A 13,529-nucleotide genomic window follows, 5' to 3' on the forward strand; every position below is an offset into this window, starting at 1 on the left:
CTCCTCCTCCCCCTCCCTTCTCCCTCCCCTCCCACTCCTCTCCCCCTCCCCTCCCCATCCTCTGCCCCCCCCCCCTCCTCCTCCTCCTCCTCCTCCTCCCTTGCAGGAGATGCATCTGTACTCTTTGCATGGGCAGGGGATTAAATCTCTTAAGGCACATTTAGATCATTTCCAAACTTTTATATGGACTATGCTGTCCTTTTGCACATGTGCAAGTATATTTGGAAGTAAATTCCCAGAACTGGTAGTGCTGGATCAAAAATGCATATACAATTTTAAATTTTTGTGGTACTGGGGATTGAACGCAGGGCAGTTAGGCAAGTGCTCTACTACAAAACTGCACACCTAGCCTTATATTTACTTACTTACTTTGAGATAGGGTCTCCCTAAGTTGCTTAGGCTGACCCCGAACTTGCAATCCTGTCTCAGCCTCCCCAGCTGCTGGAATTACAGGGGTGCACTTCTGTGTGTGCATATGTGATTACAATAAAATTTTCCAGATTGCCCTCTGTAAAGCATGTAAAGCCCTCTGTAAAGCATGGCAGCAAATTTCACTTGCACCAGAAGTTTGTGGGAACACTTATTTCCCCATCCACTTGCCAATTCAATTTGTTATCAAACTTATTGATCTTTGTAAAAGTGAGTAGATGAGTAAATTTAGTTTTAAATTGCTTTCTTTTTCTTTTTTTTTTTTTTACCAGACATGTAGTTCTTTTTAAATTTTTTTTTTTTGCAAATTCTTTTAAAAAATCTTTTGCACCATTTTCTATTCTTTTATTTCTCTTACTGGTTTGTAGGAACTGACTATATTGAAGGTAGTCTGAGTTATAAGTTGCTAATATCCTTTCTTACAATTTATTATTTATCTTTTGTCTTTGCATGAACTAGTTTATCATATGCAGAAATTTATTTAAAATTACTCTGTGGATGAACTTATCCATTTTGAAAATGCCCTCTGAGTTGCATGTCATTCTCAGGCCCTTCTCATTGAGACTTAATATTTTTCCATTTCTTCCTGGGCAAATTATTCTTCCTATTAATGGAAATTCAAGAATCCACATGAGAGTCCCTACTTTTCCCTTGGGTGGTAGAACTCTTCCATGATCTCCTTCTTTTCCTGCACATCAGAGTTTTCTCTATTCTCCCCAGGATTGTGGTTGGAGCCCCCCAGGAGATAAAAGCTGACAACCAAACAGGAGGCCTCTATCAATGTGAAATCAACACCCGCAAGTGTGAGCCCATCCACTTTCAGGGTGAGTCACTGGCCCCCATCTGGGTCCCTGGTAGTGCTGGATTCCATCTGTGACTCACCTGTACTTTCCAGGAATCCCCATGTTCTGGGGGATCTACACTGGGGGACAGAGGGAGTCTGGCTCTCCAGTCTCTACTCAATCTGAAAAACCCTACCTCAGACTCTCTCAGGTGGCCTCTCTCTGTTACTTTCCCATGATCTAGGTGTCCCCTTGACCTGTCACACTTCTGTGTCTCCTATTTGAAGTGATCCCTGCCTAGCTCTTACACAGCTCCTTTCATCCCCTTGAGGGTGACCATGTACATATCTATCTCTGCAGTCCCCCTGGAGGCTGTGAACATGTCCTTGGGCCTCTCCCTGGCGACTGCCATCAACCCCTCACAGCTGCTGGTGAGTTGCTCTGGGTCACAGGAGGGTCTTGAGGGGAGGAATGGGGACCTGAGGCTATTGGGGCTGGGGTCTTGTGGGAGGTGGAGGTGCTGCTATGAAAAGAGAGGGAGCAGGGCAGCCCCTTCTACTGGTACCCTGTCCCTCAGGCCTGTGGCCCCACTGTGCACCAAACTTGCAAGGAGAACACTTATGTGAATGGCTTCTGCTTCCTATTTGGATCCAACCTACTGCAGCAGCCCCAGAGGTTTCCAGAGGCCCTCAGAGGTATGTGCCTTTTGGTAGAGACTGGAGGATAGCGGGTAGGACTGAGCTGTGATTGACTGCTCGTGGTCTAGGGGAGAACTTAGAGGTCTAGGTGCAGAAGGATGGGGAAGCCATTCCACTAAACAGAATTGGTGGTGGGGGCTGGATAGGAGAAACTCACTTTAAGCAAAGTCCTGATATACTTACCTCTGCAAGGGGACCAGGACACCTGACTTCATAGATGTCCCAACCATTGTCCTTGGAGTAAGTGCCTGTTCTCCTGCCTTTGATGTTCTAGATGGTGCAGCCCCTGCTTACCTCTCTTACTCTCCCACTGCCTTCTACCTCAGTCACTGCTTCAGCCACTCTAGCTGACTTTCTTCTTCAGGAATCACACCAACCTGTCCTTGCCTCAGGGCCTTTGTGCTTACTATTCCTTTAGCTAGGCATGCTCTTCTCCAGATCTCAGCTGACAATGCATTATTTCCGCGTATATCCATGTTGTCGTGTGTATCATTCTTTTTATACCAGTGAGTGATATTCCTTTGCATGGATTCACCACAGCCCCATTCACAAGTCCATTTGTTAACACCAAAGGATGTTTGAGTTGAAAAATGTTTGGTGATCATGAATAGAGTTGTATAAACTCCATGCTAATCTTTCTTTTTTTAAAAAAAGTATTTATTTATTCTAACACTATTTTAAAACATTTTTTAGTTGTATATGGACACAATATCTTTATTTATTTCTTTTTATGTGGTGCTGAGAATCGAGCACCTCACACATGCGACACAAGTGCTCTACCACTGAGCTACAGCCTAGCCCCAAAGCACTAACATTTTGATGACTCTTTTTTATGTCAATTTTTTAAAAAAATATTTATTTTTTTTATAGGTATACACAATATCTTTTTTTTTTTTATGGTGCTGAGGATCAAACACAGTGCCCCACTCATGCTAGGCAAACGTTCTACCTTTGAGCCACAACCTCAGCCCCTTTTTAATGACAATTTAGTAAAAGAAACACATACACAAATATATTCAGATATTTCCCTTACACAATAATTCACACTTTATAGGTCATTTTGAAATTGTTATTACTACATAAAATGATATTTTGAAACTAGTAGTATTAGTGAAGGTAATTTACTTTTTTATTTGTTCTTTTTAGTCGTACATAATAGTAGAGTCTATTTTTGTAAAAATATTATTTATTTTTTTAGTTGTCGATGGACCTTTGTTTTATTCATTTATATGTGTTGCTGAAAATCAAACCCAGTGCCTCACACATGCTAGGCAAGCACTCTGCTACTGAGCCACAACCCCAGCCCCAAGTAGAGTCTATTTTGACATATTTATACAAGCATGGAGTGTATCTTATTCTAATTAGGATCCCAGTCTTGTGGATGTACAGGATATTGAGATTCACTGTGGTGTATTCATACATGTATATAGGAAAGTTATGTCAGATTCATTCCACTGTCTTCCCTATTCCTATCTCCCTTTCTTCCCTTCATTCCCCTTTGTCTAATTCACAGCACTTCTATTCTACCCCCACTGCTTCTTGGGTGTTACCAGCTTTGTTCTTTATGCTCAAGATTGCCTTGACTCTATGGGGTCTTTGGTGGTTTTATATGAATTTTAGAATTGTTTTTTCTATTTCTATGAAGAATGTCATTGGTATTTTTATAGAGATTGCAGTGAATCTGTAGATCACTTAGGTAATGTGAAACTTTTAACAATATTAATTCTCTCAGTACATGAATACTAGATGTGTTTTCACTTAATTATGTCCTCTTCAGTTTCTTTCAACACTCTTATAATTTTCAGTATAGAGATATCTCAACTTCCTGAATTTTTCCTAGGTATATTATTTATTTTTTATGTTTTAGTTGTTTATGGACCTTTATTTTATTTATTTATTTTTATGTGGTGTGGAGGATCAAACCCAGTGCCTCACACGTGCTAGGAAAGTGCTCTACCACTGAGCTACAGCCCCAGCCCTCTTATTTCTTAAATGGGATTTTTTTCTTCATTTTTTGGTAGCTTACTATTATCATATAGAAACACTGTAGATTTTCACATGTTTGTTTCCTGACACTTTATTGAACTCATTTGTTAGTTCTAACAGTTTTTTTTTTTTTTTTTGGAGTCTTTAGGTTTTTCTATATATAATATTATATCATCTGCAAACAGAGACAATTTGACTTCTTTCCAACTTGGATGCCTTTTAGTTTTTACTCTTGCCTAATTGCTCTGGCTAGGACTTCTTGTATTTTGTTAAATAAGAGTGATTAAGAGGGCCCTCCTTGTCTTGTTCCTGATTCTAGAGGAAATGATTTCAGCTTTTTCCATTCAGTATGACGTAGGCTGTGAGTTTGTGAGTTTGTCACAGCCTCACTGTGCTGAAATAGGTACATTTTATGCCTAATCTGTTGAGAGTTTTAATTTTTTAATTTTTTGGGGGGGTACTTCCCTTTTTTGTATTTTATTTAGAGATAGGGTCTCAATGAGTTGCTTAATGCCTCGCTATTGCTGAGGCTGGGTTTGAACTCCGATCCTCCTGTCTCAGCCTCCCAAGCTGCTGGGATTATAGGCATGTGCCATTATGCCTGGTTTGAGAGTTTTTATCATGAAGGGATGTTAAGTTTTGTCCAATGTATTTTTGTACCTACTGAAATAATCATATGGTTTTGGTTCTTCACTTTGTAAATGTGATGAATCAAATTTTGTGTATGTCAAACTATCCTTGTATTCCTGAGACGAATCCTACTTGATCATAGTGAGTGATACTTTTGATCTGCTGTTGAATTCAATTCCCTTGAATTTTGTTGAGGATTTTTACATGTATCTTTACTAGGTATATTAGTAATTTTCTTTTTCTTTGTTTATCTTTGTCTGACCTTGATATCAGGGTAATGCTGACTTCACAGAATGAATCTGGAAGATTTTCCTTTTTCTCAATTTTATGAAATAGTTTGAGAAGAATTGGTATTAATTCTTTATATGTTTGGTTGAATTCAGCAGTGAAGTTATCTGGTTCCTGGCTTTTCTTTGCAAGAAGTCTTTTTATTGCTGATTCAATTTCCTTACTCATTATTCTATTCAGATTTTCCATTTCAGGGTGGCACAATCTCTATAGGTTACTTGTATCTAGGAATTTATCCATTTCTTGTAGTTTTCAAATTTGTTGGTATATAGTTGTTCATAATACTCTCTTTTGTATTTTTGTCTTTTGTATTTCTGTCACATCAGTTTAATGTGTGCTTTATCATTTCTACGTTTGATTCTTCTCAGTTATTTCTTTATTAACCTGATTAAAAGCCTGTGGATTTTGTTTATCCTTTGAAAAAACCAACTGTTTATTTCATTTATCTTTTACATTGTATTTTAAATCTCTCTGTTGTTTATTTCTGCTCTGATCTTTATTATTTATTCTTCTCTCTTAGAGTTTGGTTTGTTATTTTGTTATTTTTTAATGAGGTAAAGTATTAGATTTTTTTTGAGAACTTTCCTATTTTTTTTTTTAAATATCTTTATTTTACATTTATGTGGTGTTGAAGATTGAACCCAGCGTCTCGTGCATGCTAGGCGAACACTCTATCACTGAGCCACAACCCCAGCCCCTCTAATTTTTTTTAATATTTATTTTTTAGTTATAGTTGGGCACAATACCTTTATTTTATTTATTTTTATGTGGTGCTGAGGATTGAACCCAGGACCTTACACATGCTAGGCAAGCACTCTACTGCTGAGCCACAACCCCAGTCTGAGAACTTTCCTATGTTTTGATGTAGGCATTTATTGCTATAAATTTCCCTCTGAATGCTGCATTTGCTTTCATAATTTTTGGTATGTTGTGTTTACATTTTCATTTGTCTGTGGAGATTTTTAAAATTTTTCCTTTTAATTTCTCCATTGGCCCATTGGTTGTTTAGGAGAAATTTTTCCCCCTTCTTTTTTTCAGGGCTTGTGATCAAACTCAGGGCTTCACACATGCTAGGCAATGCTCTGCCACTGAGCTGCAGCCCTAGCTCTGGAATGTTGTTTAGTTTCCATGTATTTTTATGGTTTCTAAAGTTCCTCCTATTATTGATTTCTAATTTTGTATAATTGTTGTTGGAAACAATTCTTGATATATTTCAAATTTTTAAAATATTTGATAAAGCTTTTTTTTTTTTTAATATTTATTTTTCGGCGGACACAACATCTTTGTTTTGTATGTGGTCCTGAGGATCGAACCCGGGCCACACGCATGCCAGGCGAGCGCGCTACTGCTTGAGCCACATCCCCAGCCCCAATAAAGCTTGTTTTGTGGCCTACTAAATGGTCATTCTTGGAGAACGTTCTGTGTGCAATTGAGAAGAATATGTATTCTACAACTATAAGCTGGAAGGTTATGTATAATGTTCTTAGTTTGTCTAAAGTACAGTTAAATTTCAGTATTTCCATGTTAATTTTTCTGTCTGTTTAATTTGTTGAAAACGGGGTAGTGACGTCTCCTAATTTTATTGTACTACTCTCATCTCTATCTATTTGTCCTTTTATGTCCATTAATATTTTCTTTATATACTTAGGTGCTCTGATATTGGCTAGCCATATATATATATATATATGATTATTATATCTTTTTGATAAATTGGGCCCTGTATCATTAAATAATGACTTTGTATCTTGTAGAAGATTTTTTTCTGTGCTGAGGATTGAACCCAGCTGGTACTCTACCATTGAGCTAAGCCCCCCAATCCTTTTTGTAACAGTTTTAAACTTAAAGTCTATTTTATCTGATATAAGAATAGCTGCACTTGCTCTCTTTAGGATAACATTTGCATGAGATACCTTGTTTTCTCTCTTCACTTTTAGCCTATGTATCTCCTTAAGACTAATCTACCAGGCTGGATATAGTTGGATCTTTTTTTAAATTCCTTCAACCACTGTGATTTTTGATTGGAGATCTTAATACATTCACATTCAAAGCAATTATTGATAGGTAAACAGTTATTACTACCATTTTTTTGCTGTTTTCTCATTGTTTGTAGACCTTTGTTCCTATCTTTCTTTGTTGTTGTTCTCTCTGTGATTTGGTGATTTTCTTTAGTGCTCTATTTTATTTCCTTTCTCTTTATCATCTGTGTGTCTTCTCTAGTTTTTATTTTTGCCTTGCTACCACAGGCTTATGTGCAATATTTTATAGTTACGGTAGTCTATTTTGCACTGTTGACACCTTAACTTCAGTTAACTTCTAGTCAGTTTTTGCAGTGCTGGGGTTTGAACTCCAGGTCCCACACATGCTAGGCAAGTGCTCTACCACTGGGAAACATTCCCAGCCCAGAACTCTATAGACTTTAAATCTCTCCCCAGAAGGCATGCGTGTGTGTGTGTGTGTGTGTGTGTGTGTGTGTGTGTATCTCCCTTTTGTCTTTTTTTCACTTGTTTTTGCAGTGCTGAGAATTGAAACCAGGACTTGGTGCATATTGGACAAAAACTCTACCACTTGAGCTGCACCCCCAGCCCCCAATTTCTATTTTTGATGTCACATTTGACATTTTTATATTATATATTTCTTAAAAGCTTATTGAAGCTATTGTTATTTTTTGAAAAATATTTTCTTAGTTGTCAATGAACTTTATTTATTTATATATGATGCTGAGAATTGAACCCAGTGCTTCACACATGCTAAGCAAGTGCTGTACCACTGAGCCACAACCCCAGCCCCTATTGTTATTTATTTATTTATTTTTTAATTGGTTGTTCAAAACATTACAAAGCTCTTGACATATCATATTTCATACATTAGATTCAAGTGGGTTATGAACTCCCATTTTTACCCCAAATACAGATTGCAGACCCTATTGTTATTTATTTATTTATTTATTATCATTTTGAGTTTTAACCTTCATACTAGAGATATATGTGATTTACAGAGCACAATATCAATAGTGTGGTATTCTGGATTTGATTATATATCTACCTTTACCTGTGAATTTTATACTCTAATATATTTTTGTATTAGTAATTAATGTCCTTTCATTTCTATTTGAAGAATTCCCTTAATCATTTCTTGTAAGACAAGTCTTTTGGTGATGAATTCCCTCAATTTTGCTTGTCTAAGAAAGATTTTATTTTTCCTGCATTTTTCTGAAAGAGATTGTATTCTTGGATATAGTATTCTTGGTTGACTGTTTTTTCTTTCAACACATCAAATATATCATTCCCTTTTATGTTGTGCTACAGAGTTTCTGCTGAGAACTCAGTTGTCTAACAAGGACTGTCTTATAGTGACTGGCTGCTTTTCTTTTGCTGCTTTTAAATTCCTTGTCTGACTTTCGACAGTTAATTTATTCTGCTTTGCAGTGAAGACCACTTGGGATTGAATCTGCTTTTGGAATTTTCAGTTTCATGTATCTGGATATCCATACCTCTTCTAAGAATTGGAATGCTTTTAACTTTTTTTTTTTTCATTAAATAAGCTCTCTGTCCCCATGTTTGTCTCTTACTCTTCCATAATGCAAATGGGGGTACTGTTCACCTCAGTCCTGGGATGCATGGCTGCTTGGTCAGCCAAGACACTAATTTCCCAGGAGATGGTGCACTACTTCAGCTCAGCCTCAGGGAGCATGACTTCTCTGAGCAGCAAGCCACTTTTCTGGAAACCCTGGTACACAGAGTGTTGCTTCAACTTAGGCGAAAGGGAACTGCGATGACCCTGAGTACTATTTTTTTTTTGGTACCAGGGATTGAACTCAGGAGTACTCAACCACTGAGCCACACCTTCAGCCCTATTTTGTATTTTATTTAGAGACGGTCTCACTGAGTTGCTTAGTGCCTCACTGTTGCTGAGGCTGGCTTTGAACTTGCGATCCTCTTGCCTCAGCCTCCTGAGCTGCCGGGATTATAGGCATGCACCACTGCGCCTGGCTCAAGTACTATTTTCTGTAGAGCTAGTGCACTGGTTCAGCTCAGGCAGGACTGGATAGGTCGCAGGGATGGGAAGGGTAGATGAAGTGGCTTTATGGCAGCTTGCCCCCAAGGAGAAGGGCACAGCCACCAGGTGGCTACACTTCAGGGGTGGAAAGGTGCCATGACCTCTTATCATCCCTGGAACAGGACACACTCCAGCAGTGGCTCTGGTTCCAATATGGCCTCAGCTGCATAGGCCACAGGGGCTGGGGCTCAGTGTTGCCTCCTTCTCTTGAGGGAGCACAGCTGTGTACTCTAGGCCACTCACACAGCTGAAACTCTGTGGGACAACTGTAGACCCCAGTGGTGAGGAATGTAAGTGCCCAACATGTTGGTGATAGCTGCTGGGTTCTCTTGCTTACTTTTACCACCTTGGGAGGAAATCCCTCCTGGTTCCAAGCTGACATCTGCTGGGAGATGGGGGATGGAGGCCAGGAATTTCCTTCCATTCCCTGAGGCCATCCTGGGATTGATATACTCTGGTACTCTCCTTTAGTTATTTTATTTTCATCAAAATTTATTTGGTTGTTTCTTGTTCTGGCTGTCTTTGTGGATGACTGAGCACTAATGACTTCTAGCAGTCATTTTGCTGATGTCCAAGGAGTCTGCCATTTTTAAAATTCAGCCCAGAACATAGGTGGAATCTTGTTTACCTGATAACAAGTCTCTAATTACTTAATCAATTTGTACTCTTTTTCCTCTTCCCTAGAATGTCCTCAGCAGGAGAGCGACATTGCCTTTTTGATTGATGGCTCTGGTAGCATCAATGAAAACGACTTTAGGAAGATGAAGGACTTTGTGTCAACAGTGATGGACCAATTCAAAAAGTCTAAAACCTTGGTAAGGGCTCATACCAGGGTGGCAAATACATGGCAGCCAGATTGCCACTGTTCCCCACTACTGCAATGGCAGACATGGCAAAATGGACATCTGATTGTTATGTTGCTTTATGATTCTATTTTTTGATCTGCTTGGATGCACCATAAGCATTATTTCAAGTAGGCAGCTCGACGAATAGGGGTGGCATGGGAGATGAAACCCACATGTCACTTCTTGTAGAATTCTATTATTGAAAGTGGGTGGGAGCTGTGGAGAAGAAATTTGGAAATTGGAGTGTTACAAGGTTTATGTAAGGCTTGCTGGAGATGAGGAGCACCTTCTTCAGTCTAATGCCACTGCCCTGTTTCCAGTTCTCTTTGATGCAGTACTCAAATGACTTCCAGACTCATTTTACCTTCAATTATTTCAAGACAAATCCTAACCCAAGATTGCTGGTAAACCGAATAAGACAACTGCATGGGACAACATACACTGCCACAGGAATCCGCAAAGTAGTGTAAGTTCTTCCTTCTTTGCTTAAGATGGAAGGAGGAGATGATTTTAACTGGGCTTTGAAGGATGTGGGAATTGTTCAGACAAGAATGGGGCAAAGGTTTGAAGGAGGTCTGTATGTAGTATTTTTTTTTCTATTGGTGCATTATAATTATGCTTAATAGTGAGATTCATTGAGATATTTTCGTATATGCACATAATATAATTTGATCAATCTCATTCTCTAGTACCTCACCTTCTCTTGCCCTCCTTCTTCTCCCAGGTCTCCTTTCTCTAATATGTCAATGAAAAAAAATTGTGCATAAATGTGGAAGTAAAGAGAGGAAGTGAAATCTGGGTGGGGTGATGCATACCAGTAATCTCAGTGGTTTGGGAGGCTGAGGCAGGAGGATGGCGAGTTCAAAGCCAGCCTTCGCAAAAGTGAGGCACTAATCAACTCAGTGAGACCCTCTTTCTAAAAATACAAAAAAAAAAAAAAAAGGACTGGGGATGTGGTGCCATTTTGAATGTCCCTGAATTCAATCCGTGGTACCTACCGCTGCCACCAAAAACAAACAAACAAAAAAAAGTGAGTGAGGAAAAGGTGGCTGGAGGGAGGCCAGAAAAATTGATTGATTTCGGTAACCAAAGGCAAATTTGTAGCCACTGAGGATCCATTGATGATCTTAAGCAGTAGGAAGATATCCTATTATGTTTTGGAAATATTCTGATTGTGTGTGTGTGTGTAACAGAAAGGGTGGGGGTGGGACAGAAGTGCAGGAAGATGAGCTGGAGAGCTGTAGTAGTACTCTAGGAGAGATGTGATGAAGGCCAAATTGTCTATTTCTTTTTTTTTTTTTTAATTTTCTAAACTTAAAAGAATAATATTCAGTTTAAAATGTCAAAACATACAAAAGCATATATAAGGGTAAAGGCTTACTTTTTTCCCCATTCTTCTCTCTCTTCTCCCTTCCCCCGCTGCCTTTCTATCTCAGGAGAGAGAGAGCCCCTTCCTAGACAGAGCCCAGCTGCGACTGTGTCTGTGACTCTGCTGACATTTCCTCCCAACACATTAATAGCCTCTTTATTTGCATTTGACTTTGTTCTTCCTCTTCTGTGAACAGAAGAGAACTGTTTCAGAGTGCCAATGGAGCCCGGGAAAATGCTGTTAAGATCCTAGTTGTCATCACAGATGGAGAAAAGTATCAAGATCCCCTGAATTATGAGGATGTCATCCCTGAGGCCGACAGAAAGGGGGTCATTCGCTATGTCATTGGGGTAGGAAATGTGTCTTTGGGCCTGATGCTTTTGTTGTGGATTTCTACTTGGACATACCCTCCCTTCAACTTGCAAATACTGGTGAAATCAGTGAGGCAAGGGTTCCTGCTAACCCAGACAGACCTGTGCATCAGTTATCTATTGTCACAATAATGCTGTGTAACAAATGATCTACAAATTCAATGGCTAAAAATAATAAGTAAGCCTGTAGATCAGCTGCATAGTTTTTCTGGTCTCAGATGGGCTCATTCACACATTTTTAATCAGCTACACGTTGTCAGGCCATCTCCCCTCCTCTCCCCCTCCCCCTTCCTTCTTTTCTTTCTTCTAGCACTGGGGATTTAACTCAGGGGTACTCTACCACAGAGATACATCCCTAGTCCTGTTTATTTTTTATTTTGAGACAGAGTCTCACTAAGTTGCCCAGTGTGGTCTTGAACTTGTAATCCTCCTGCTTATATCCTGGCCAGCTTTCTCCATTTCTGAGGATTGCAAGCTAGTTTGTCTGCTGGTCAGATGACCTTGGTTGGAACAACTGGGTGATTTGGCCCTTCTGCTCCCTGGGTCTCATTCTACAGTGGGCTGGCCTTGACATGTCCTTTTGGTGAAGGCAGAGGAACAAGCGAGAAAGTGAAAATGTTGCAGACATTTTTTCAGATCTTTGTTTGCATCAAGTTTGATAACATCCATGGGCTAAACCAAGATACATGGCTGAGCCCAGAGACAGTGAGTGGTTCAGATTACTCTCCTAAGAGTAAAGGGCACAGGAAAGTTTGTAGGGAAAGGGCTTGGATACAAGGAAGAGGATCATCAGTATAATCAAACTACCACAGTACTTGTGTGACATAGAAAAAGTATCATTCTGAGTGCATGGATTACCATGTAAGACCTTCATATAAAGAAAAAATCTCTCCCTTTTCTCTGAGAGGAGGGCAGCCAGGAAGCATGGCAGAGAAAATACATTAAAAATTGTGTTTGAGGGGCTGGGGATGTGGCTCAAGCAATAGTGTGCTCGCCTGGCATACGTGCGGCCCGGGTTCGATCCTCGGCACCACATACAAACAAAGATGTTGTGTCCGCTGAAAACTGAAAAATAAATATTAAAAAAAAATGGTGTTTGAATCTGGATGTGGTGGCAGATGCTTATAATTCCAGCAACTCCAGAGGCTGAGGCAGGAAGACTGCAGGTTCAAGGTCAGCCTTAGCAACTTAGTGGTACCCTGTCTCAAAGTAAAAAATAAAAAGTGCTGGGGATATAGCTCACTGGTAAAGTGGCCTTGAGTTCAATCTCCAGTGCAAAAAAAAAAAAAAAAAAAATCCCCCAGCTGCTGCCTATGCAATGTACACTCTGCCCAGCTACACTTGGCAGTGTCTCAGAGGCCTTCTGCTGCATTCTCTTATTTGACGATGTTCCTGATACTTTTCCTAAGGAATTTTTGCTAGATGATACTGCTACCTACAGACACTGTCTGCTTTGACCTTTGTTTCTTGGCAACCAGGTGGGAGGTGCCTTCAACAATGACAGATCCCGTGAAGAGCTTAATACCATTGCCTCTAAGCCAGCTCATGATCATGTGTTCCGGGTGAATAACTTTGAAGCTCTAAAGACCATTCAAAACCAGCTTCAGGAAAAGATCTTTGCAATTGAAGGTGAGCTGGGCATCTGTGTTCCCAGAAGAGCTCAAGATGCAGACTAGACCTTCCTAATTCCTGGAATCTTGACCTCAACTCTTCTCTACCACTTGGGCCTCACCAGGTCAATTCCTTTGAAATCGAAGAATCTTTATTTTCATCTATAATTTTGCCAATCTTGGCTATAGGTTGATAAATCCAAGTGTGGAGAAGTCAAATTCCATACAGCATTTTCCCTAAAATGCAGATGTGTTGCTGACATTTATTCAATATTCTGTTACTCTTCACCTGTAATACTACCTGGTACATAGAAGATGGTCAATAAATGCATATTGAATAAAGGAATTAGACTTCTTGAGGACCACATTCTCATCTGACAGAAAGTAGCTGCTGTGATTAGCTGCCAAAAGAAGGGCACACACTTTAGAGTTCAACACAGATCCCATTGGAGCCTCCCTTTGTCT

The 13,529-nt window shown here is 39.6% G+C and overlaps 1 protein-coding gene across 3 annotated transcripts in view; it reads left to right on the plus strand.

Moving 5' to 3' along the window:
* The window catches only part of Itgam (integrin subunit alpha M), a 45,944-nt gene that overhangs the window by 2,545 nt on the left and 29,870 nt on the right, over nt 1–13,529 (plus strand). For all 3 annotated transcript variants that reach the window (XM_015491355.2, XM_015491356.2, XM_048789835.1), the window contains 7 exons: nt 1,150–1,253; nt 1,572–1,642; nt 1,789–1,906; nt 9,554–9,684; nt 10,035–10,180; nt 11,280–11,433; nt 12,933–13,083. In XM_015491355.2, the coding sequence (XP_015346841.1) occupies nt 1,150–1,253; nt 1,572–1,642; nt 1,789–1,906; nt 9,554–9,684; nt 10,035–10,180; nt 11,280–11,433; nt 12,933–13,083 (875 nt within the window). The remainder of the gene's footprint in view (nt 1–1,149; nt 1,254–1,571; nt 1,643–1,788; nt 1,907–9,553; nt 9,685–10,034; nt 10,181–11,279; nt 11,434–12,932; nt 13,084–13,529) is intronic.

The sequence above is a fragment of the Marmota marmota genome, unplaced genomic scaffold, assembly GCF_001458135.2.
Source record: "Marmota marmota marmota unplaced genomic scaffold, marMar, whole genome shotgun sequence".
Classification (NCBI taxonomy): domain Eukaryota; kingdom Metazoa; phylum Chordata; class Mammalia; order Rodentia; family Sciuridae; genus Marmota; species Marmota marmota.